The 27,354-nt window shown below is 32.2% G+C and overlaps 2 protein-coding genes and 1 long non-coding RNA gene across 4 annotated transcripts in view; all 3 read right to left on the bottom strand.

The window, feature by feature from the left end:
* The window catches only part of LOC141378427 (uncharacterized), a 60,164-nt gene extending 53,423 nt beyond the window's left edge, over nt 1–6,741 (bottom strand). Inside the window, exon 1 of the long non-coding RNA XR_012393046.1 lies at nt 6,577–6,741. This is a non-coding gene — a long non-coding RNA (uncharacterized lncRNA). The remainder of the gene's footprint in view (nt 1–6,576) is intronic.
* A 1,076-nt stretch (nt 6,742–7,817) lies between these two features.
* On the bottom strand, nt 7,818–17,670 carry eif2s1a (eukaryotic translation initiation factor 2, subunit 1 alpha a). The gene is given in 7 exon segments (NM_199569.1): nt 7,818–8,353; nt 8,633–8,776; nt 10,325–10,529; nt 13,017–13,168; nt 15,439–15,518; nt 15,602–15,849; nt 17,513–17,670. Coding segments are annotated over 6 exon segments (948 nt in total). The 5' UTR covers nt 15,843–15,849; nt 17,513–17,670; the 3' UTR covers nt 7,818–8,227.
* A 2,096-nt stretch (nt 17,671–19,766) lies between these two features.
* The window catches only part of pals1a (protein associated with LIN7 1, MAGUK p55 family member a), a 55,706-nt gene continuing 48,118 nt past the window's right edge, over nt 19,767–27,354 (bottom strand). Inside the window, exons 15-16 of one of the 2 annotated variants that reach the window (XM_009293174.5) lie at nt 25,700–25,810; nt 19,767–23,362 (exon numbers count right to left, since the gene is read on the bottom strand). In XM_009293174.5, the coding sequence (XP_009291449.1) occupies nt 23,186–23,362; nt 25,700–25,810 (288 nt within the window). In that variant the 3' untranslated portion in view covers nt 19,767–23,185. 2 annotated transcript variants of the gene reach the window in all.

Raw genomic sequence — 27,354 nt, 5'->3', positions numbered from 1 at the left:
CCCTGTTTATTTTTTCCCCCAGTTTCTGTTTAACAGAAAAAAGATTTAGATCCAACATTTCTATACAGTTTAAAGTGACATTTAAAGTCTTAACTAGGTTAATTAGATTAACTAGGCAGGTTAGGGTAATTAGGCAAGTTATTGTCTAATGATGGTTTGTTCTATAGACTGTCGAAAAAATATATAGCTTAAAGGGGGTAATCATTTTGTCCCTAAAATGGTTTTTAAAAAATTAAAAACTGTTTTTATTCTAGCCGAAATAAAACAAATGAGACTTTCTCCAGAGGAAAAAACATCAGTCATACTGTGAAAATTTCCTTGCTCTGTTAAATATCATTTGGGAAATATTTAAAAAAGAAAAAAAAAATCAAAGGAGGGCTAACTGTTCTGTGTGTGGTACAGTTTATTAAGCATCTCATTCAGAGTTTTGTTTTATTAAGGCTTTTGACTGTTGTAGGCTGTGAAATAACTGAAATTCTTCAGTGTAGTGATATGGAACTCTAATGTGGTCAAAACCTGCCTGGAACTATTTTAGCCATGCATTTATCTGAAAATAATGGTAACACTTTATTTCAAGCCACAATTCATGCTATTAACAAACCATTAACTAAGACTATTAGCTTAATAAACTGCAAATTTGCTCCTCGTTAATGAATGGTAAGGAGTTGGGGTTTAGATTTTGGTTATAGGGATTACAAATAAAATTATACTTTATAAGGCAGGTAATAAGCCAGTAATTAATAGCATGAATTGTGGCTTAAACTAAAGTGTCACCTAAATAATTGCTCAGAATGTATATATCAGCCAATCAAAAACAAACCTTCAACAGCCCTGTAGTATAAATAATCTTAATTCATTTGGCCTGCAGTGCACAAAAGCAGAAAACAGAAAAAGAGTGTTTATTTGCTCCACAAGCCAAATCTCCAAATAAAGATGTGCCAACATCATTTTAAAAAGTTACATTTATAAAAACAATTAACAAGATGGAAGCATTTTAATTAAGAATGTACAGCATTTTGCTTAAATGACACTTGAGAAGAAATATTGCCCTTTTAATGGGTTTGAAAGTGGACATTTTTGACCTGAAGTTTCTGAGAGGAACTTTTTTTTGTACCTAGAGTAAATAGATTTATGAGAGAAAATGAGGGTGTATTATTCAAATGTAAAAATGTATGATGTTTACAATAACAAAAATTTACATTAAAAGTTTAAAGGTGTAATCAGGAATGTGTCTCCCTCTTTGTAATCCGATTAACCAAAGTGCATCTTAAAGGGGTCATGAATCTTGATCTTAACTTTTACTTGAGCTTTTGACATATAAGAGATCACTGTACTAAAATATTATCCTCTAAATTTTAGACCTGAAATCATCTTGTTGACTGAAATAAAAGCTTTTATTGAAACCAGGCCCAGAAAAACAGCAGATGCTGGAATGTGCTTATCTATGATGTCATAGGGAGGTTAAACATCAAAATATCACAGAATATCAAAGCTCCGCCCACTGATTCACACAGGACATGGTCAGATCGATCCACAGATGCATTCAGTTACTCACTTGAACTCAAGGGGAAGTTGCTATGCAGAAATATTATTCAATCATAGCAGAGGGTGTTTACTTCCAAGTTGTCAGAGGAAACCTCATAGAAAATGTGTGTTTTCTGAGACGACCTCAAAACTAGGGTAGAAAAAAAGAAGCTTTTTGCTTATTGATTTTGACATTTTTGATAGTAAAAGATTTCCCAGCGATAGGTTGCGGCTGGAAGGGCATTCGCTGCGTAAGTCACGAGCTGGATAAGTTGGCGGTTCATTCCGCTGTGGCGACCCCAGATTAATAAAGGGTCTAAGCCAAATGAGAGTTGACAGTTAAGCAGGTCGCACACCAGAAGCGCCACTCAGTGCGCCACACAGCGCCATGCATTTTAGAATTCTAAACATAGGTTTCTGTCAGGATACACATACCGGCGCCGCAAGACGGCGGCTGTCGGCGGCGCCCAGCCACGGCTCAGGACGCAGTACATTTTTCAGTCGCGCCACAGAGCGCCATCTGATTAGTTTCAAGTTAAATATCATTCGAATTTGCGCGTCTGGTGTGTGATACTTTAAACTGTCATGTGCGCGCCGTGTCGCGGTGCCGTGCGGCGCTTCTGGTGTGTGACCTGCTTTACTCAGTCAAGCTGCGGTCACACTGGGCTATTCCTCCCATAGACTTCAATTAATACGCACGTGAATGCGTCAGACCGGATTTGCGGGGTCATGCATCAAGTTTCACAGGTTGCTGCGGTGCAAAGTTCTTGGTTAACTCTGACCTGCGAAATCGAATCACTTGACTGCGTGAGATCAATTGAGGATCAAAACATGACCTCTCTGCACAAAAAAGTTAAAACATGGAGCAATCGCTCGCTTTTTAAAATGTCTAATAAGCTAAGCTTGTTTAATCCCACCCCTTTTTCGCAGCGCCGCACACCAGAATAACGCATGCTCAAACTCTAATGTGACCGCAGCTTCACTCACTTAAACTCAAGGGGGAGTTACCACGCAGAAATATTATCCAATCATAGCAGTGGGTGTTTACTTTCAAATTGTCAGAACAGACCTCATATAAAATGTGTTTCAAAGACAACTTCAAAACTAGGGTAGAAAAAAAAAACGTATTACCTATTGACTTTGACGTTTTTAAAAGTAAAGGGACTTTTTTGATTAAAAAAAAAAAAAAATTGAGGCACTAAGCCGAAAAGAAAATGAATGAATGAGTGATAGTAAAAGAAAATCCTACAAACTTCATAAGTAAGCTTTATAAGTGAAAAGAATAACACAACAACAAAATAGCCAGTTCATGACCCCTTTATTGCCCAATAAACAGGGCCTCTGTTGACTATAAGTTACTTTCAATCGACATGTGTGCTGGTAGCCAATGCTTTACACGTGCCAGTGCTTAACATCTGTCAACACTTTGTGTTGATGGTCCATCAACAGACTTTCTGCTGAATGTGCAAGTAAATGTCAACTTTAACTTTTAACCCTGACATGACAGTCTACTAAGAGTCAGTTAGATGATGAGTTACTTATTGTCATTTTAATATTTAATGAGGACCATCATGTATAACTAGAATTTGGTGTCATTTTAACAATTTTGTGGGAAATACATTTTGCACTTTACATTCCATAAAAGCAGAGATTACATAACGATACAAAAGCCTTCATTTTATTTTATTTGATTAAATACAAGTACACAAAACAAAATTGTGGTAAATAATCATCTAAAAAAATGAATGAATAAATAAAACATTATTTCTTAATAATTTTAAGCTCAGTTAGCTTAAATTATTTAAATTATTCAGTTAAATTAAACAACCTTCAAGATTTTCCCAGCTCGATGAGTGTGTTCATTTGATTCATTTAATTTTATTATTCTTTATTTTAAATATTATTATTATAATTACTACTTCGATTTATTGGTAAAGAAACATGTAAAGTGAGTGTCATGGTTTCCTGTAGTTCCTGATGCTTTGGTTCCCTCACTTGGTAGACTTTGGCAATGCAATCATTATTTTCTTTAGGTTAGTGCATTATGTTTGACGTATTTTCAGTCATTTCAAAATAAAAAGTATAACATATATTTGATCTATAATATAATATATCATATGAAAAATGTCAAATATTTATAATATGAGATCACATGAAATAATATTTTACCATAAGAAGTGTGTAAATCAAATATTAATTATAAAGGAGGAAAACTGATGGCTAATTAATATTTAAGGTGATAATGAAGGGATTATTTTTTCCAAGACGATAAGCAAACAGCTCTTAATTACAGGTGCTCTCTCTCTCCCTCTCCCTCACTTTATGCAGCCTTTGACGCAGCAGTGACAGAAATAACCCCTCATTAGCAGTTAATCATGTTAACCTGACTGAGTGTGCAGTGATGGGAAGCTAACTCGATTTTGCAACAAGAGATTGATTTCTTACAATTAAATGAACAGGTGCGACGCATGTAGAGTTTCAAAATTAAGAGTTCAGAACAATCTCAAGTTTATTTCAAACAGACTTCGCTAAACGAGCCTGTTTTTATTTTTACTTTTGCTATTTGTAAAAAATAAATATGTGATGAAAATAAGATGTGAATAGATATAATCTGCATAGAAATTAATAAGTGCCTAGCACAAAGTAGTTAAGTGCTTTACAGAAACCTTAAACAAAATCAATAAATAAATACGCATTCAACATATTTGCATGGGTAAGGTTTGTTTTAATGGTATGAAAAAAGTTGATCTGCTCACTAATTTATTTGATTTAAATAAATTGCATATATCCAAGCAAATACAGTAAAAACATCAATATTTAGGTACTGAGTAAAATTCTTGCATTTTAAATGAGCTGAATTATGTTTTAATACATAAAAACACTGAATTCATTTCTGTAATGGCAATTTGCTAATTTTGTTCGGTAACTTTTATTATCAACAATGAAAACAGTAAAACAAGTGTTCTTATAACTCATGCATAATGTATTCATTAAATCATCTGTTTATATGGTAATTCTATCATTGATTTTGTTTTCAAAATATTAACAAAAATTTTGGAGGCGAAACCTGCAAAAACATTAAAATAAATAAATATGCAAATAAATAAATTCACAAATTCCTGAATGAATAAAACAATAAACCAATATGCCAATAAATAAAAAAATACATTCCTGCATAAATATAACAATAGAGCAGGCAGATGAATAATTACATAAATTACAAGGACGTTGGGGTAATAAGAAAATGCTAAAGTAGATTCTACCCCTTTATGTGTGTGTGTGTGTGTGTATGTATATATACATATATATATTACAAGAATTTGAAGATTTTAATATACATTTATTTATTTGCATTTATTTATTTTCTATTTATTCATTTATTGTTTTATTTATGCAGAAATGTGTGTATTTATTTATTCATTTATTTGTTTCCTATTTATTTTTTATTTTATTTAAAAAAAATTTTTTGTTTTATTTATGCAGGAATTTGTAGATTCATATATAGATTTATATATCTATATAGATAGGTTTGGACTAGGTAGTAATTTCAGGCCACACTGAACTGAGCTAAACTGAACTGAACTTAAACACTAAAAACTGAACTACCCTGTTCCAGTTACTATGACCATTTATGTGAAGCTGCTTTGACACAATCTACATTGTAAAAGGGCTATACAGATACAGCTGAATTGAATTGAATTGAATTATTTGCGTATTAATTTATTATTTTTTAATTTATTGTTTAATTTATCCAGGAATTTGTGTATTTATTTATTCATATTTTTGCTCTAAATCTTCTAATGAACAGTTTGATAAAAGTGGTGTCTTTTTGTATGTAACATTTTTGTATGCCACAGCGCAATGAACCCACAACTTATACAGGACGTTTTACGCAGCGATGCCTTACCAGCCGCAACCCATCTTTGGGAAACATCCATTCACACTCATTCACTACGGACAATTTTAGCCAACCCAATTCACCTGTACCGTATGTCTTTGGACTGTGGGGAAAACTGAAGCACCAAGAGGAAACAAGAGCAAAACTTCAGAAAGTGGAGAACATGCACCATTAGCTTTAGTCAACTTCTAATGTGCTTATTGCAGATGGTATAATAGTTGACATTGAACTAGGATCAAAAAGGATGTAGAACATGGACTACCTAACTAACTACATAACTAATTAACTAACAGAACATCCTAAAGTATAAATAAGTGAGCAATTCCATACAAATGTCAACCTTGCAATGAAAAAAGATAAGTTTTCGCCAAAATATTAAAACCGTTTCTGCATTTTGTGCGTAAGCAAGTATTTTACAGTTCTTTAAAAATATTCAAAAAAGTCTATAGAGAGCCAACACTTATTCTTTTGATTAGCATGGTTTCTTTTAGGTTGTGCAGTTTAAGTCACAGATTTGTAGTACACTGTAAACTCGCACTTTTTTGGTCACATTTATATTGCATGTATATTTCCCTCATTTAAAATATAAAAAAAAATGTTTACTTTACGGATTGAAAGTAAGGATTGATTATCTTACTAAAATGTTACTAAGCTGTAATAGGTTTTGTCACTTAACAAGCTGCATTTTCGTACTGTTAAGATTTTAAATAGACAATGCCAATATGTGCAACTACATATAAGCCATTCAAATTAAGGAGGATTAAATTGTGGTCATTACTACATTGGTATTATTCCTGTAATATGATTATTCATGAGATGATACAACACATTATATAACGTTGTTTACGAGGCACATTAATCGCATTATAAGCATACGTTACCACACAAAGCAGCTCAAGAATATAACTAGAACACACTCATAATGAATAACATCAAATGAAATGCATTTAGTGAAGTGATTGGATGCAAAAGTTACAAATGTAACGTTACAGCTATTATTTATAATACTTATGATTAATTTGTCACAAATCTTCTACAATATACAAAATCAAAGTTAGAAATCCTGAGTCAGAAACCTACAGCACGATTAACGTTAGTAGTTTTGATTCAGGTGCATCTGTGTTTCTGGAAAAAAATAGCTGACACTGGCTGACCTGATGCAAATGTATGGGACTCTCTTCAAGTTGCTCTTGCTTCAGACGACACAGACTGAAAAACATTTTTCTCCTCTGAAAGCTGCAAGATAAATAAAATAGCTCTTAAATACGGTTTAAGTGAATGTTTGTAACCATTAAATGGGCCTGCTTACATCCTGACGTGTGATACAACAGCGCCATCTCCTGGTGGGAGCAAGTATAATAAAAGTTGTTTGAAACGAAGTAGACCCTTAAATAGCAAGAAATAGCTTTCTCTGATCTCGGATCTATATCTGAAGTATTAATAATTAAAAATGTATTATATACATTTACATTTGATCCCCCAATAACAGTTCATACCATTGTGAATGCATAAATGCGCCAATCAATGCTAGGAAAAATATGATTCAACCCGAAACTGGCAGTTCCAGAGCACTGATAGACATCTTAAATATTCACAAAACACGTTTCTTGTAAAACAGGTCTTTATATCTGCATGTAGCGAAAAAAAGACAGTTTGTATAGTTTGACCAATAACCTCTAAAAGTCACTAAATATCCCTTAAAACATTGATTTAAACACATTCATAAATCTGATTCACTGAAGCAAGTATGACCAAACTACACTGTAAAACCCAAAAAGTTAAGGTAACTCAATCCATTTGAGGAAGCTGAGTGCAACAAACCATAAAAGTTCAAAAACTATTCCTAATGAGTACTGTGAACTTAATCCATTTGAGTAAACGAAGATATTTGAGCACAGCAAAACAATATAAATGAAGAGAACTTAAACCAACAGTACTGTAAAACCCAACAAGTTAAATCAACTCAAACCTTTGAGTTAAAAAACTAATCTTTATGAGTACTGTTAACTTACTCAATTTAAGTTGAAGTAATGAGGTATCTAATTAACTCATTACCTTCAACACAGTTCAAACTCTTTTCAAAATAAATTTCAAAGTTTGAGTTAACTACACTCATTTAATTTCAGAAAGTTGACTGTTGGGTTTTACAATATACTACCAAAAATAGTTGGAGCCCCCCAGACATTTATTCTTATTTCTTAATAATAATAATGATAATAATAATAATAATAAAATTACACATTTTTAAAAATTTGTTACAAATTGTAACAAAAGAAACAATATCTGCCAATATACCACTTTCCTGTTTAGAAAAATACATCCAAGTGAGAGAAGTTATCATCTTGAATAATCTTTGATGTAATCAGCAGCACAGAACAAGAGACATGACAAAATGTACATGAAAACTGCTTGTTTTTATTAGCTCTGTGGAACAGATTTTTGATAAGTAAACTGGCTGGCTGTCTATAAAGATTTCAGTTTTGCTTGTTTTTTTTTTGTTTGTTTTTTTTTACCACAAATCTCATCTTGAATAAAGCTGGAAACGAAGGTCACTTAAATCAACTACAATACTATCTGTACTAACATTCCTAAAGTAAAACTAGTGTTCATGGAAGAAATTCCTCTCACGATTCTCATCCGATAAGCAAAAGTACATCAATGTAGTCCACATCTCTCACTCACAATCTGCTTAGTATCACAGAAGCAGTGTTTTTTTTCAGTCTTCATGATGTGATAACCCCTTCACTATAACTCTGAAGTCTCTGGAATGATTATAGCACTGCTGGTTTGTCGTCTTTCTTCAGACTAGTCCTCAGTCTTGGCCTCCATTTCCTCTGCATCATCATCTCCATCCACCTCAGCATTTTCTCTCTCCAGCCGCTCCAACTGTCGTGCCAGCTCCGTCTCATCCGTGTCCGTCACAACTTTTGGCTTCAGGGGCATTAAAACAAGTCAAATAATCAGAGAGGGATTTATTTATTTTGCATAGCTCTTCACTTTGTTGTTTTAAATGTGGCCAATATCAGATTTCCACTGTGAACTGCCCAGCATGTGCAAAGCTAAGCAATTCCAGCGTTATGGATTAGACATTTTAAAAAATAGACTTAAAACATACATACACATGGTTTACTGCATTCTTTAAAAAAAATCATAAAAGTTTGGATAAATTGAGGGTAAGTAAACAGTGAATTTTAAATGCTAAATTCTGACCTCCATCTGAATGTTGAAGACGCCTCTCTTCTCTTCGATCTTCTCTTTAATGACGGCCATGGCTTGATTGAGCACAGAAAGGCCCTCTGTGCGCTCCAGTGTGGTCGTGGTCATAACATATCGAGGAGGAGCAATCAAGTTGATCTGCAATAAAAACATTATTAATTTTCCTCCTGATTTATCAATGGTCCGCAATTGTACTGACACGCGGCTGTGGTGAAGAACTACACAGTGATTGTACTGTCTTTAGTACAAACATGCACCGTTTTATAAATGTTTAAATCCTGTAAAATTCTTTCTTGAGGTGCTGCTGAACACAGAGCTGAACAGATCTTTTAACTGCAGTTGCTTTGCGCACATCTTGTCTTGTGGATATGATTATACACGTTACTAGTAAGGAGACATGTTAAAACGCGGATGTCAATCAATTCGGTGGGCGGGAAAACAGCACTCCTACATTACGGTCGGCCTCAAAATGTGAGGGATTTGGATCCTATATATAACGTCAGAAAATTAAAACAAAAGAATTATTGTGTCTCTATCACTCCAATATGACTGTGGACACACTATTCCTACAAATGGTTCTGTCCAAACAGCTTACAAATAATGATTGTGATCATAGGTGCCCTGTAAAAACAGATTTAGTCCACAACTAAATACTGCAATGTTTACTGAGATACACAAATTGATCCTTTTCTTAAACTTTCTTCATTGACAAAATAAAACATCTTGGGTTCAAAACAAAAATTGCACAATACTGATATTATATTAATGTGCTACTCAGGAAAATTGATATAGAAAGAATTTTGCTTCTGTGTAATTACTACATCGTAATTTAATAACTTGATTTATCTTGTCATTATGACCACATTTTTAAAGACTATTTGCTATGTATGTTTTCTTATCATGCAGTATATATAATAATATAAAATACCACACTACAAAACAAATTACATTCTTTATTCCTCCATGATTCTTCCAGTATTATCAGTGTAACACCTTATCAAAACAAAACAAATAAATAAAGTGTTCAAATATTTAAACATGAATGTAATACAGTTGAAGTCAGAATTATTAGCCCCCCTTTGATTTTTTTTCTTTCTTTTTTTATATTTCCCAAATGATGTTTAACAGAGCAAAGACATTTTCACAGTATGTCTGATAATATTTTTTCTTCAGGAGAAAGTCTTATTTGTTTTATTTCGGCTAGAATAAAAGCAATTAAGAAAAAAAAAAAAAAACGAGGTCAAAATTATTAGACCCTTTAAGCTATAATTTTTTCGATAGTCTAAACAAAAAAACCATCGGTATACAATAACTTACCAAATTACCTTAACCTGCCTAGTTAACCTACTTAGCCTAGTTAAGCCTTTAAATGTCACTTTAAGCTGTATAGAAGTGTCTTGAAATATATCAAGCCAAATAGTATTTACTGTCATCATGGCAAAGATAAAGTAAACCAGTTATTAGAAAGGAGTTATTAAAACTATTATGTTTAGAAATGTGTTGGAAAAAATCTTCCCTCCGTTAAACAGAAATTGGGGAAAAATAAACAAGGTGTCAAATAATTCAGACTTTAACTGCATGTATGAATGGTCCATATACAGAGACTCAATATGGGACATCAAATTTCAGGGATGTTATATATGAATGAACTGACATATCTGAAATAATTTGTGGTCTAGTTTTTACCTTGATGGGCATGCACTCTGTTGAACATGTTAGTCCTGCTCTCAAAGCCTCCTTCACTGCATCGATGCCCTCATACCCATAGCAGGCCACCTCAATGTCTGCTCGGATTTTGACAGCCTGTGGAGTGAGGCGTCTGTTGATGTTATCAATCAGGACTGCTCGTTCCTCCTCTGTCAATTCCAGACAATCTAATATAGCTGGATCCCTACAAAAAAAAAAAAAAAAAAAAACACAAAGAGGTGGTTGACACAAAAACATATCTACATTTACTCAACCTCTATTGTAATTGCTTGTTAGTTTTTTCACAATGACATTTTAAAAAAAATGTTGAAAATCCTTAGCCACTGACATCAATAGTAGGAAAAGAAAACCATGAAAGCCAAAGACTACCAGTTTATAACATTCTACAAAATTAGGGCCAGGCGATATGACCTAAAATTAAAACATCCATTAAATAAACATTTTACCTCAATTTTGATTACTGAACGATTGCTTTATTTTAAATGTAATTATTTATCCATATATCCTTGTCAAAAATGGAAAATAACAAGCATCTTGTTAAAGGCAAAATTACATTTTAAATGTTCTTGTGAAAAGTGGAAAAAGTATTATAATAACTTTTTCTTATTACAATAATAATTTCCATCACCTGTAAACAAATGCTAATTACATTTTATGGTTCATATTCTTATTGCATCTTTTTATTGTTGTGCTGTTTCTGCTATGGTTGGTATTTTGCCTTGTAGAACTTTAAGTCTAAGAAAAGCAAATTAAAAATAAAATGTATTATTAAGCAGAAGGAAAGTGAGCGAGTGATACTTGACATGTTATAGGTAATTTAAAAAAACAATAAATAAAATAAAAACATAAAAATAATTGCATTGTCTGCATTTACTCAAACTGATTCGCTGTAAAAATGAAAAGTAAAATGCGGATGGTATTAGGGCTGCTCGATTATGGGAAAATTCATAATCATGATTATTTTGGACATAATTGAAATCACGATTATTCAAAACGATATACAATTGAAGTCAAAATTATTCGCCCATCAATTTTTTTCCCCCAAGTGATGTTTAACAGAGCAATGAATTTTTCGCAGTAATTCCTATAATATTTTTTTTTCTAGAAAAAGTATTTTGTTTTATTTTGGCCAGAATAAAAGCTGGTTTAAATATTTTAAAGCCTATTTCAGATTTTCTGCAGAAGAAACTATTGTTATACAATGACTTGCCTAATTAACCCAGTTAAGACCTTTGAACTGCACTTTGAGCTGTATGCTTGTATCTTGAAAAATATTTAGTAAAATATTATTTGCCATCACCATAGCAAAGATAAAAGAAATCAGTTATTAGAAATGAGTTATTAAATCTATCTTTCCGCTAAACAGAAATTAGGAGAAAAATATAAAGGGCTGCTAAGAATTCCTACTTTAACTGTATATATACAGTTAATTTTCTCCCTGTAAATAAGTAAAGGGAAATAAATACAATAGAGTAAAAATATTAAACAAATTGCGTCTCAAGCATCGTTCTTTACTGTAAGAAAAAAACTTTTTTATTAGAAAAAAATTATAACTAAAAATTCCTTCAGTCAAGAGCAGTGAGTGATTTTCTCCTTTTGTTGTTTGATTAATATTAAAAACAGTCGGCAGCAGGAATATTGCATGCTGTCACTTTAAGAGCAGTGCGGTTCTGATTTATGGTTTTACTTTCACATGTCTAAATTCACATGATTCTCAACTCGTTTATTACACAAATGAGGATTAATATGAATAATCACAAAACACCTCGTTTTGACACGAATTTGCATGTATTTGACCATTAAAGCACTCACATTAAGATGACTAGATGTTTGTGCTCTACTCGTTTCTGAGGCTGGGCGCATACACACAACAGTATGTGATCCCTTTTGTGGTTTTAGAAACATGAATGATTAGAATGTACACCAATGAATGATGCGCATCCCGTGCTGCAAAAGTTACATTACAATACATGCTTTTAGTCATTTTCACGTGAAACTGAGCTTAGCAGAGCAACAAATGAGTACAACTGGAAAGGGGGCGGTATATGATGCAATAATCGTTTCATCTCGAATGATGTTTTTCCACAATCGTTAGAAGCCAAAACTGAAACTAAATTTCGATTAATTGCACAGCCCTAGATGGTTTATTACATAAGCTTTGGCCTTTGAATCACTGATATCCCCACCCAATTCCAAATAAACCACCAACAAAGAATATGATTTACATGCAGAGGGCCCTTTTCTGACATATGAGAGACGTGTGTTTACAGTACGTCAGATTACTGTGCATACGAATAATGCACTCAATATGCTGTCAGTAAAATTCTCAAGCATTCAGTCTGATCACACACAGTAGTGTTTTAGGGGTTAGAATTAACAACTTTAAAAACAAAATAACCAACATTGGAAAATTGTGTAGTTATAAGATATGGACTTCGGTTTAGATTTCTTATTCGATTCATCGCCCAGTCCTACTTTAAAATATGTCTTGTTTTTAATAGAACAAAAAACCCTCTTTACAACAGGTCTGGAACAAATGGAGGGTGAGTAAATAATGGCAGAACTTTCCATTTAGGGTGAACTTTCATCTTTAAGCAGAATTTGTAATACATCAACAACATATGTCCAGGTCAGTTCATAACCAACAGTTTATAGAGGAGTGCACACTTACGACACAGCCTGCTTAAAGACGTCATAAGCACCGTATCCAGGCCGCTTGTACTTCTCATCAAACACCCAAGCGGTTCTCTGATACAGACTCTCCAGCTGCTCATCTTTGGTGTACTCCAGGACTTCAGCAACATGCCTTAAAATGCTGTAAACCTACAACAAACACGTGAGAGTTAAAGGCAGGATGTCCCACTTTAGAATATATGTCAACTCATTTTAATAGAAGTTATATTTTACAAACTTAAAACATTAAATAGATGTAGTCAAATAAAAAAAATGCTAAACTGTATTTCAATGTGTTGTTCTGAACTAGAACCATTGAGTTAGCCTTTATATTTATCAATTTAACACAGAAATTTCCGCATTTATAGAGTATTTGTGGCATGTATACCTAAATGCAGTTTGCGCTACATCAAAATGTTAGATAACTGCTTTTCCCCAGTATTAAAATGACCAGGGAAATGGTATCCTCCTGAGGATGTAGTTCAGTGTAATACGATTTTTTATCATATAGAAATCACATAGAAGTCTTTTTAAAATAATATTAAAATAAAAATATATAAACGTATAGTGACTCTGAAAAGGCACCATGCTACAGTAGCAAAGTAAAGAGACAATTATAGCACTATTATTGCAAGTAATGCTTATTTCTTTTTCAACAACTGTAGCAGTACTCATTTACTCTGCAATTTGACTAAAACTAGCTTCAAGATACAGACTACTACTCAAATCATTGCAATACAAATCATCGCCTTAGAAATAGGATCTATCTGCATTGTAAATGACTTTAAGATACTGAGCTTCAAGGTTTATGCATTCCATATAACAAACAATACGAGTGTAACAGTTCTCTTTCATACATTAACATGACAGAGACCCTAAATGTACTCAAAATTCTCTTAAATTTGCAACTTGGGGTAAAACAAACAGGGCAAATGCAGGTAATTCTAATTCTTCTAATTATAAAAAGTAATTTTCACTTGAAATTGTAAGATTTCATATGGCAGATCATTAACCGAAGCATTTCAAGAAATGCAATGTCTGCTAATTAACTTGTTTAAAAAAATTGTTGTTGTAACAATGTTGATGTTTGATAAGTATTTTTATATATATTTTTTGCTTTCTTTAACATTTAATTAATGTTTTAGGATGAATATTTTTTCTTGTTCAAATTAAGCATACAAGGCTGTTAAGCATACAGCTTTTAAGCAAATTAAGCATACAGCTGTTCATTTTATGTAATTCATCTAAATTATATGCTTTATATGAATTATTGAATTATAAACCCTATATGTATTTGCCCTTCACAGCTTAATGTAAGGCTTTAAAAGAAAACAGACATGAAGAAATGAGTTTAATAAACACTGTAAAGTGTTTCACTGACTATATACACACAAATAAAAATATTTCATATTTAATATATACATACATATTAATATATTTTAATGACTTTCTTTTTCGACAAATGTAAAATTGAACATTTCATCTCAATGTCAAAAAAAAAGAGCTTCTAAATCATCACATTTACACACATCTTCAGTTTCAGGTTTCTTCTCAATTTTGTGTGGTGGTACTTTTCCCATGTGGGCAGTAGGGTGGAATCTGAGCAATATATTATGCAAATAAAATTAATTTTAATAATTTAAATATTCTTAAAAGTCACATTATTTTATGTGCTGTAGAGAAAAGGTGTGTTTCAATCCAGCTACAGCAAGTATATTTATGTTAAAGACAATATGTGCAATATAAAATATTATAAAATTAATAAGGTATTTACAATATTTTATAAATTGGTTGTTTTTTTCCATACTTACTGTTGCTGACTTTTGTTCTCAGTTTGATCTAGCCGTTCATACATTCCACACAATGAAATAGGTAAAAGGATTCATGATTTGTATCGTTATCGGTTTGCACTGAAGGCTGCAATATTGGTATCATATTGAAAGTTAAAATGTTGTATCAGGACATCCCTAACTTTTATCTTTTTAAATAAAAAGTCTTAAAATGTAAACAACTTCTACATAAAACATCACATATTGTAAATAAGTTGTCATTTAAATAAGAATGTGAAAAACTCAATTTTGACAAAAATGTCAGACAGAACCTTATAATTCTAAGGTGACAAATATGTCAAAAAGCCAAAGAAGACATTTTTCAAAACAATAATTTGTTCATTGTTCAGTTAATGACAGTTAAGTGTGTCGTCTGTAAATTCATGGTAAAAACCGTGAGAAAAAATTTAATGAACCTATTCTAATACCTAAACTAAAAAATAAATGTAAAGCTGTATTACACTATTTTCCTATTCAACAGACAATTTTTTACTAATTTCATCTCGTCTTTCCCCATCTTGGAGAACACATTTATGCAATGTATTGCTGTATGATAGTGTATAAAACATATTCAGCTTTAGATATACTCACAGTTTTAGACTTTGTGAACTTGTCTTCACATTTAATGGCCTCTTCTGGCGACACTCTTCTTTTGGATAAATCAATGTAGCCTGACAATCAATGTAGACACATGGACGTTATGAGTCAAAAACAGGAATGAAAAACAGGCAACCATTTTTAAACAAAGTCCCACCTTTCTCCTTATCCACCCGAATGACCACCACACACTCGTTGCGTCCGATCCGGATGAGTTTGTTGATGGATCGGATTCGTCGCCTGGACAGCTCGCTGAGCAAAATCATCCCCTCGATGTTGTTGTACTCCAGCAGACTGACGTAAGCGCCCATTTCTGCAATTGACCTGACATTGACCATCACTACATCCTCCACCTCTGGAAACCTGTGCTGGTAGAATCTACTGCTGAGTGCTGGCATCTTCACCCTGGCAGAAGAAAAAGAAAAATGTTACAATCCTGACTTTGTAGGAAGCTCAGAAGTTTTTGAGATACCGACAAAAGATACAGGTACAACCCTAATCAGACACACCTGGGCTAGCTAATCAAGCTCTTACTAGGCTTTTTAGAAACATACAACATTATCGGGCAACAGGCCCAGAGACAAAACTGTACGTTCAGACAAGTACGCTCAGAACGCTTCGCCAGCAGTTTCAGGCCAATCATTAGGGTTATGTCTCAAATGTTGCTACTTGCTAGAAAGTGCCAAGATGTGCTCGCTGCTGTAATTATAATGATGTACTGGACCTGGTCTAATACGTAGTGGACATTGTACTGCCCACTAAGGTAACGCCCATACTACTGTGAGGGTTGGGTTTAGGGTAGGGGGAGGTGTAGGCGACTGTCCATTATGTGGCGGACCTGGTACAGTACATCATTAAGCTGCAGGCTGCAGCAAGGACTCAAAAATGCTCTGAGAAAGGACTTTGAGGATGCAATTGAGTCTCTGGACCTGCCGCTTCACCCTACTTGAAACATCGGTGCAGGAGTTGAGGCAAGTTGGAGCTAAAAATTGCAGGACACAAGCCCTACAGGGCAGAATTTGGACACACTCAGAGGTACAGTAAAGAAAGCTTCTAAAAACAAGGTGAGACACTCAAGGTAAAAACTGTTATTTTCAGGACAATTTTGTTTAGTTTATTGGTAAGAGAACATTAAAATTCATGTTTAATAGTTAGTCATGCCACTCTTCATAAATTTTTTTCTGTGGATTTGAATTATTGTACATATGTAACAATATGTCTTATCAAAAAGAGTTATAAATCTTTACTTCAGCAGCACTTGCACACACAAACTTCAGTGGTTTTCTTAAAGATTTAACAGATTTTATCCCATATCATTTGTCTCATTATTATTAAATGTTTATTCTACTAAATGTTGTGAAAATTTTATTTTTATTTTTTTGTTTTTAAATCTTGTGCAAATACATTTCTATGACTGCAGTATTTTCTGAATCACTGAGTGACAGATACCCAAAATCCCCTCTCTGAAAATATGAAGAGTTTAGATGCACACACCACTAAAAGCAACTTGGTATTTTCTTCTAAAATGAGAATTTTAGTTTTATTTTAATTAACATTTATAGTGACGAATAAGTTATTTTCATTGCCTTTCAAGTGAAATAATTGAACATAAACAGGAAGCTGAGAAAAATGCTCTTTGTAGGAGAACATTTCAGATGGCATTTAGAGGTTTTTGCAACTGAATTCTTCATGTTACCGTCAAAACATTAAACAATTTTGAACCTGACTTGATATATCTTAAGATATAAATATAAATATATATATATATATATATATATATATATATATATATATATATATATATATATATATATATATATAGTGGCAGTTTAATTAAATAACGCATTATTTGATATGTTCAATTCTTGATGTAATCAATCAACTATTTTAAAAAAATTTAGTTTTTTACCGAATTCATCTGTAGTTTCTTGCCTTACTATGAAAAAACCTGGGCAAAATGCTAAGGCATAACCATTTAGCAAATGTAAACAATAAATGAATGCTAAATTGATTGAGAAAAATTCACCACAAATCGCACCTTCAACCCATGTACACCTCTTTTACTCACCGATATGCAGGACAAATGTGCTAGTACTGTCGTTCAACAATTGTCCTTAACTTGATAATTAAAAACCACAAGCGCATCTGTGGAAAATAAAAGTAACCGGGGAAAACTTGGCGTTGTCTCTGATGTCTATTTCCTCAGCATGTTGAACATCAGCCGGAAAAGGAAGTCTTTTTTTGTTCGTGCTTTGTTGAGATTATGGTTCAGATGCTTTCCTGCGCCATCTAGTGACTCGGAGTGCACCTGCAAATGAAAACACAAATCTGGAGTGGCTGTGGATTAATTCAACACGCCGGTATCCTTACTTGTGTAAGGATTTCATTTCTGGTGAACTTTTTGCCACTCAGATGTTTTTAACAATAAAGAGCTAGATGATATTTCTGAGTTATATAACTGGTGAATACCACATTTACAAATCAACATATCCTGAAAAATTCCACAACAGAATAATGCTTAATAATAATAGTAATCACAATAATAATGTAACCTTTCTGTGCGTTTAAAGTTTGTATTTGTTGTTGTTAATTGTATACCTTAATAAATAAATAAATAAATAAATAAATAATAGGCGACATGGTGGCTTAGTGATTGGCATGGATCTGGCTGGATCTGTCCAAAGACATGTTGTTAAGGTGAAGTGTGTATGGATGTTTCCCAGTACTAATGTAATCATTCTGTATGTTTTAAGTTTGTAATTACTGTTGATATTAATAGATTAATTAATATTAATAATGTAATTCTTCAGTGTGTTTTAAGTTTGTAATCCTTGTTGTTACATCTTACTATATTAACCCCTTCAGACCCTGCATCTATTACAATGGACATCACACAACATCCCATTTTTTCTGAAATTTGGAACATAATTCAGGTCTGAAGGGGTTATTAATATTACTAATAATTTAATCCTGTTTTAAGTTTGTAATTATTGTTTATTTATATTGATAAACGAATTAATAATAATAATAATAATAATAATAATAATAATAATGCTATAATACTGTATTACTGTAGTAATACCTTTCACGTTTTAGGTTTGTAATTGTAGTTGTTAATATATATGAATGAATTATTTATAATAATAATATTAATAATAATAATTATTATAATGATAATAGTAATAATACTGTAATCGTCCTGTGATTTAAGGGTATAATTGTTATTGTTATTAAATCTTAATAAATAAATGGTTATTAATATGATTAATAATAATAATAATAATAATACTGTAATCCTTCTGTTTCAAGTTTGTAATTGTTGGTTATTATATCTTAATAAATAATTATTAATAACAATTATAGCAATAATACCGTAATCCTTCCATGTTGCTTTTGTTAATGTATATTAATAAGTAAATGATTAATAATAATATAATATCAACAATAATATTAATAATAATAGTAATAATGCTGTAATCCTTCCGTGCTTTAAGTTTGTAATTGTTGTTAATATAGATTAATAAATAAATTATTATTGATAATACTGTTATCCTTCTGCTTTAAGTTATAATTGTTTAATTCATTTGTTCATCTTTTTTTTGGCCTAGTCTCTTTATTAATCTGGGGTCGACTCAGCGGAATGAACTGCCGTAATTGTTGGCTATTATATCTTAATAAATTAATAATTATTATTATGATTAATGATAATAATCTGTAATTCTTCTGTGTTTCATGTTTGTAATAGTTTTTGTTAATGTATACTAATAAATAAATAAATAATTTTAATAATAATAATACTCTAATCCCTCCGTGCTTTTAAGTTTGTAATTGTTGTTGCAAAAAAAAAAAAAAAAATATATATATATATATATATATATATATATATATATAWAWATATATATATATATATATATATATATATATATATATATATATATATATATATATATATATATAAATTATTAATAATAGTCATAACTTAATCCTTCTGTTCCAAGTTAATAATTATTATTAAGATTTCTTAAATAGGAATTATTATGAATACTAATAATGTAATTCTCTTGTAATGGTTTTTGTTAATTATCTTAATAAATAAATTAATGATCATAATATTATTAACAATATTAGTAAAAATATATTATGACTATTATTGTTGCTGTCATTAACAACATTAAAAATGTTTGTATTACTGCTCTTTATATTAACATATATTTTTTCACATTGTAGAAATTAACAAGCTGTGTTGCACAACAATGTTTAACTACTTTTGTTTGAATTATAAAGCAACCATCATCACATTCATAAAAAAACAAGAGACAAACTCTATTAATCTGGGCTTTAATTCACTTGTATAATTCATACAAAAAAAAAAAAGTGGAGAAGGAAAGATGATTTTTCTTTTACATTCATTACTTCTACTTCCAGTCGCCTGGCGTGTAACTAGATCAACATTAGACTGAGGTGTCGCTCCGTCCACACTCAGAACAAACCAAACTGTAGTGCACAAGAGTCAAAACTAATGGCTGAGCTATTTCTGTACATTAAAAAAATATTCAGGTTGCTTTCTAAATACACATTGATTATCTTAAAGAAAACAAAAAAAGTAAAAACAGTTCTGCAAAACAAATCTCGATAAAGCTGTTTCCAGTGTGTGCTTGAAGCAGCTGTGGAGAAAATACTTGCCTGCAATCACTGACAGTCCTTCCTTTAAAACACACATATACACACAGAGCTTCTGTCCATTAATATCAAGTGTTTCATACTTCCAGCATTTGCACTAATGGGGCAAATGTAGCCCAAAACCATGCACTCACAAGCATTCGCACATCTCATCTCAACATGGAGCAGATTTTTCATATATTTGATCATCCAAATTCAAGGGAAATCAATAGGAGAGTCCTACGAAACATGTCTTGGAAATATTACACAAAAATAAAGTGGAAAGGTTCTTAAAAGTGATTAGGACTGATTATATTTACTGAACAGTGCTTTTAATACAATAAAACATTGCATATGAATTTTATCTGATTTTTACAAGCGCAAATGAAGGTAGTGCAACTACATTTTCAGTTTTTCATTTCAAACCAAACAAGATATGTTTTGCATTAACATATTTGATAATTTAGAAATTTATGGCTAATGCTCATTGTTTAAAAGTGTTCCTGCTTATGATTTATTCTTCAGGTAAATAGAAGCAAAAATGTTTTTCTTGTCAGTGTGATAGCCCAGTGGTTAGTGTGCTGGCATATGGTGCGGCAGCGCTCCGGGTGTCCCGAGTTCGAATCCCGGCTTGTAAACCTTTACCGATCCTACCCCCTTCTCTCTCACATTTCCAACATAAAGGCAAAATGCTAAAAAAATAAATCTTTAAAAAAAATGTTCTTCCTTTTTGTTGCCGGGGTTGAGTTTTGTTTTTATGTTAGTCCATGTGAATCACCTTTGTTTGTGTATCAGAAGAAACTTACATACACAAACATGAGTTTTATTCTTTTCTGTATTCTTTAAGATTTACCAGAGGGATTTGATACTATATCATTTGCTTTCAAACTTTTCTACCAAATATTGTAAAATATAAAATAAAATACAGTTTTCTATGGTTGTTTGCGGTATTTCCTTTATTACTGACTGATACAAACCCAAAATACCCATTAAGGCGAGGTGGATTTTATATTTGCACGTTCAGACTTTCTCCTTAATAATACTATTTCAGACAATTATTCTTTATCACTTCTAAACAGTGAAATCATAATAGCAGCCTGTTGTTTTGAAATCAAACTTGGATGTGATTTCAAGCCAAATCTTTAAAGTACCATGGTAAACAATACAAGAAGCATGTCATAAGTTGTCACTGAATGAATGTGCAAATATAAAACTAACCCCTCATAGAAAATATGTCCCTGTCAAAAATGAAACTATTTTGAACCTGGCTTGATATACCTGAAGAAATAAATACAAATGAGCGCAAATTTAATTAAATCACCCAATTCATCTCTAGTTTGAAGTATTATTAAAGTTTTAATGTTTTATGCTAGCACGCTATTTGTATTAAGTTTGTATTTGTATCAGAAGAAAGAGAAGGACAGAAAGAGAAAGAAAGAAAAATTAACGAACAAACGAAAAAGCAAGAGAACAAACAAACTAACTAACGAGAGAGTGAGAGAGAGAACAAACAAATGAACGAGTGAGAACAAACAAAATAACAAGAGAAAAAGACAGAAATAAAGAAATAAAAAGAGAAAAAAAAATAAAGAAAATAAACTAACTTTAGAGAGAGAACAAATGAACGAGAGAGCGAGAATGAACACATGAATGAGAAAAAAGAGAAAAGGAAATAGAAAGAAAGCACAGAGAGAGAGAACGAACAAACAAACAGTAGAAAAAAGGGAGAAAGAAAGAAAGAAAGAAAGAAAGAAAGAAAGAAAGAAAGAGAAAAAAGATAGAGAAAGAATGAATGAAGCAACAAACAAACGAAGAGAACGAACGAACAAACAGACGAAAAAAGAGAGAAAGAAAGAAAGAACAAACAAACAAATGAACGAATGAACTAAAGAAACATGATGCATTTCTGTATAAAGATATATTTCTATTACTTATTACAGTATTGAAAAGTAGATTTAGAAATTCTTTTATCAATACCTGGGTAGAAAAAACAAACGTGACTGTAAATAATAGTAATAAAAACACCTTGATTTGTATCGAGTCTGTATGTGTTTTTTGTCCAAGTTTTGCATGGAAAAAAAAAGAAAGTATTTCCTATTTAGAGTGAAATACAACCAAGACATGTTCATCTGATATTTCATGAGCCCCCAATAAAGCAGATCATTTCCACAGGGAAAAACATAAACCCTTTGCTCATGTTGAAATGGGTAAAAACGCAAAACAGAACCTTCAAATCCAATCAAAAAAACAATAATAATTATAAATCACAAAGGAAAAAATAAATTCATATTGTGCAGAAGCATATAAACTAAGACTAGCTGTGCTGTCCTCAGATGGTGAATCTCACTGTATTGCTGTCGAATACTGTTTACAATACTGGTTACACTTCTGAGTGCTGGAAGTGTGTGTGAATACTGAGACAGAGAGCATAGACTTACACTGAGCCACTTTGCAGCTATGTTCAGATGTGGCCTCGCAAACTCTGGAAGAAAACCTGAAGTTTATTCGTATTTAAACTCTGTCACAATCGCAGTGCTGCTTCGCCATAACACTGAAGGGACAAAAAGGCATCGCTCGCTTCCACTTTCATCCCATTTAGTGTCCTGGAAGAGTTGTTCAGACGCAGGATGTTCTTGTAACATTGTAGAGGTTAAGGATGAAAGAGAAGAGAACAGAGTGTACGAATGTCCGTTCTGGAGTCTGAATAGATCTCTTGAAAAATGCTGACTTCCAGCTATCTTGTCCCACCTCTGCATTTGTCCAAATCCATCTTTAAAAATACATATAGAATATTTACAATCATAAATAGTTATCAAAAGCAGTATAGAAGCCCTAATTCTACTGCTGCACCAAGTGCTGGTAACTTTCTCACTGGAATGTGGATAACCGGACTCGAAAACACAAGTTATGACATTAAAACTCTCATTCCCTCAGCCTGCCGACAGTGTAGTGCAGACAGACACTTCTGTGCGGGCTTGAGGGCGCGTATAGTGTCCTTATCTATGAGTGAGGAGAAGAAAACAAGAAAAACAGAGGCATTCTAAAGCATTGATAAACAACGTGCTCTTCATTTTCACCCATCTCAGCGCAGCCAGGATGAAGGGACCCACTGGGGTTCAGTGTCTAGTTTATTGATGAGACGCAGCAGCTCCTGGTAGGATTTGTCCAGGTCGGTGTTCACAATGGCAGCATCAAACAGGTGGCCGTAGTTCTGCTCCATCTCTCGGGCCTTCTCGATAATGTCTCGCAGCTCCTCGGGCTGGAGAATACAGTCAATGTGTGAAACCACATGAATAAAAGTGAATGTTTTCTGAAAAAGGAGGTTAAATCCTATAAGAAACTATTTTCCTAAAGAAAATATATCACACTTGGCCACAAAAATACGCATGTTTCATTTACATGTGAGAGAGGGTGAAAGTTGTTTGGTTGCTCCCACGTGTGGACTGTCCAATGGCATTTTTAAACTTGATTTATTTTCAACTTGAGAAAAGCATATAGCAAAAAGAAAAGCAAATAGAGAGAGACAAGAAAGTGGCAAATAGAGAGAGAAAAGCATTTGTCAAATGCCATTTTAAAAAGCTATTTAAATTTTGCATTTAAATCCATCTTAAATAATCTATAAATAAACGCTTTTATTGTTTGATCAATCAGCGTTTAAAAACATGAATTATATAAACATCTACAGTATGAGATTGTCTATTTACTTTATACATTTAAAAGTTATTTTTAAATGCATTGATTTATTGATTTATTAAACAACATTAAAAACACAATTTAAATAAACACATTTAAATATGTCTATTTATTTGTGCATTAAAATTGTGATTTGAATTATGATTAATGCTGCAATTATTAAATTGATAATTAGATTTTTATTTTTTATTTCCAACCAGCACTCCTCGTCCATACAAAAAACCTGCATAACTTTATCGTTATTCTACTCTGGCTGACTATTTAATCTTATTACTTTGTTACAGAAACATAACAGTTATCTAAAAATATTTGATTATTATATATTTGATTTGATGATTCATTTAAGAAATCTTTTAGTTTTAGACCTTCCAATAATACTTGTAAAAGAGAAATAAGTCAACCATTTGTATAATTTACATTTACATTTGGCAGACACTTTAGTCCAAATCGACAATTAAGGAGGCATTCAACAATTCAGCAAGAAGAGACAATAGTAGGGATGTTCCAATCAGGATTTTTGTAGCCGATACAGAGTACAGATTCTTTGTCTTGGTGGTCAGCCGATACAGAGTACCGATTCTAATGCTTAAAGCTTTATAATGCATTAAGCACATTTTCCCTTATTGTATAATCCTTAAGTGGAGCTTTCTCCTTACCTACTAGAATAAATAAAGAATGTTGCATATAATCCCTTAAACACGTCTCTTAAAACCATTTAGTGTGGACATGTCATTGCCAGAAATAGCTTTACAGAAAATATTATACCACAGATATACAAATTGGTAATAAAAATTACAAACAATGCAATATGGAAACATTGCAAATGATGAAAGAATTCAACATTATTTAAACAAAAAAAAAAAAAAAAAGTTAGGAGCGTACATTTGATGCATAAGGAGTTAAAATGCACACCATTACTTCTTTACTAAATAGGCCTAAAAACTACTGTTTATTGCAATAAGTATATTAAAAGAAGTTATAATATAAAATATTCATATTAAAGATATTTTAAAAGTTTTATTTATCTAATAATTCCAGCCAGCTTATAGTAAACTTGCAATATTGTCAAAACACAGAACATTCAGTTGTTATATATATACAGTTGAAGTTAGAATTATAACACCCCCCCACCCCCGAATTATTATCCCCGTTTATTTTTTTCCCCAATTTCTGTTTAATGGAGAGAAGATTTGTTTCACATTTATAACACATTTCTAAACATAATAGTTTTAATAACTTATTTCTAATAACTGATTTATTTTATCTTTGCCATGATGACAGTAAATAATATTTTACTAGATATATTTCAAGACACTTCTATACAGCTTAACGTGACATTTAAAGGCTTAACTAGGGGAATTAGGTTAACTAGGCTGGTTAGGGTAATTAGGCAAGTTATTGTATAACAATAGTTTGTTCTGTAGACTATCGAAAATAAATATAGCTTAAAGGGGCTGATAATTTTGTCCTTAAAATGTTTTTTTTTTTTTATTAAAACTGCTTTTATTCTAGCTAAAATAAAAACAAATAAGACTTTTTCTAAAAGAAAAAAATATTATCAGACATACTGGTAAAATTTCCTTGCTCTGTTAAACATCATTTGGGAAATATTTAAAAAAAGACAAAAAAAATTCAAAGGGGGGCTAATAATTCTGACTTCAACTGTATATATCAGAGAATTAAGTGCTAGAGAAAAATGGTGGTTTGTTTTTTAGGGAGAGAAGAGTAAAAAGTGTTTCTACATAGGTGGTTTTTCAAGCCCACTCACCTGTGTGAAGCACACCCCGCAAATGTATTGGGTATTTATTAAATTACATAATGGAATAAAAAAAATATAAAATGGTGTTTATATTTGGATAATGTCAGCATGGTGGAATCTTGATATGTCATGGCTGATGTTTACCTTTGGGTTTTTGTTGTCTTTAGCTAAGAGGGCTCTCAATCGCTCTTGGGATGGAGGAGCGATGAAGATGATGTAGGGCTTGAGGTCCGAGCTGCGCAACACCTTCAAAGACTAAAAATAGAGAAGAAAATAGTGAGTAAAATACCTAGAGAAAAAAATCTGCTCTCAAATATGCTAGGAAAGGAAAGTCCAATCCTGCTTCTAAAGGTCCATCATCAGTTTAACTTAGTCCTTAAATGTATCATGAAATTAATATAAAATTTTTTGGATGCAAGTATCAGTATTGTTTGTGTTTAGAATATCTATAAGCTAGTGTGCTCCAGCACAATGACAAAATTTATATTTAGAAGAAGGCTTGTTATTTCTCACTTCCATCTAAATAGATCAATGTTTTTTTTCACGTCACCTCATACTTAAGTTTCTCATCAAATCATGCCCAATCAGATGCTCTCTAGTATCTGACATTCCCCGCCACCTTCAGGACGCTTCACATTTAATGCACTTGATCTCAACCACTTTGACTGGAAGAGCAGTGATAAAGCAAACACTATTATCTGTTTAATAAAAAGGGGAGGAGCTACATTATGTCCCACCCTCTCCATGTTTCGGTTGAGATTACATCAAACATTGAGAAAAACTGCACATTTCAAAGCACTTCAAGGGACCTTAAATAAGCATATCTGAAATAGCTAGTCTTAGTAATGAGTAGTAATATGTCCAAATTCATAACATTAAGAAATCAGCAGTTGAGAAGAGTGATCATGGAAACCGACTGACTGACAGTGCAGCGATGCAGCATTTTAAGTCACATAACAGAGAAAATTAATGAATGCAGGATGTCAACACTTAATTTACACTGTAAACATATATTTTTCTCAACTGGTAGGTCACGGAAGTGTCTAGAGTGGGTCGTGGAGTGTTGTTGTGATGCACAACTTTAATTTTGAAAGATGTGCGTGAAGGCTATTGAGACTTCTGACAGGAGAAGGTTTTTGTGTGTGAGAAAAACACAATCCCCTAAAGGCTTTTCAGACGAGATGACGCAGACTATTCATTTTCAGTGAGAGAAAAGTGGAAAGTGACAACATAAATAGTTTTACTGGTGGCAGAGATGCAGCACAACATATAAGTCCTGCTTCTTTCACAAGCAAGACACAACAGAAGATAAAAAATACTAATTTCTCAACAGTTATTAATAACCAATCAAAATATATTTAACTGAGCTCACACCTGGAGCACTGAACATAATAGAGAGATTTTGTATGTACAATCAACAATCTGATACGATGATACAGCGCTAGTGTAAGCTGTCAATTGGCTTGCCGAGATAATTAATTAATAAATACAATGTAAAATACCTGAATATCTGACATGAAAATCACGCTAGTCGTGTTCCTTTTAAATAATAAATATAGATTATTTTTATTTTTTGTATTATTTTTTATTTTTTTGTATTTGTATTTAAACCTACATGTACAATTGTACATTTGTTAATTTTTGGCTATTGTGAGCGCTATCCCGCTGTTGGATTGGTATGGGCTCAAAAAACAAATATAAGTTGGCCAACTTTTTCTGTTTTGTTTTTGTTTGTTTTTTTGGTAATGATTTAAAATATCTCATAGAAAATAGGCTGAATATGGCATTTAATTATAATA

This window comes from Danio rerio, chromosome 17, assembly GCF_049306965.1.
Source record: "Danio rerio strain Tuebingen ecotype United States chromosome 17, GRCz12tu, whole genome shotgun sequence".
NCBI lineage: Eukaryota > Metazoa > Chordata > Actinopteri > Cypriniformes > Danionidae > Danio > Danio rerio.
This window is presented reverse-complemented; position numbering and strand designations above follow the sequence as displayed.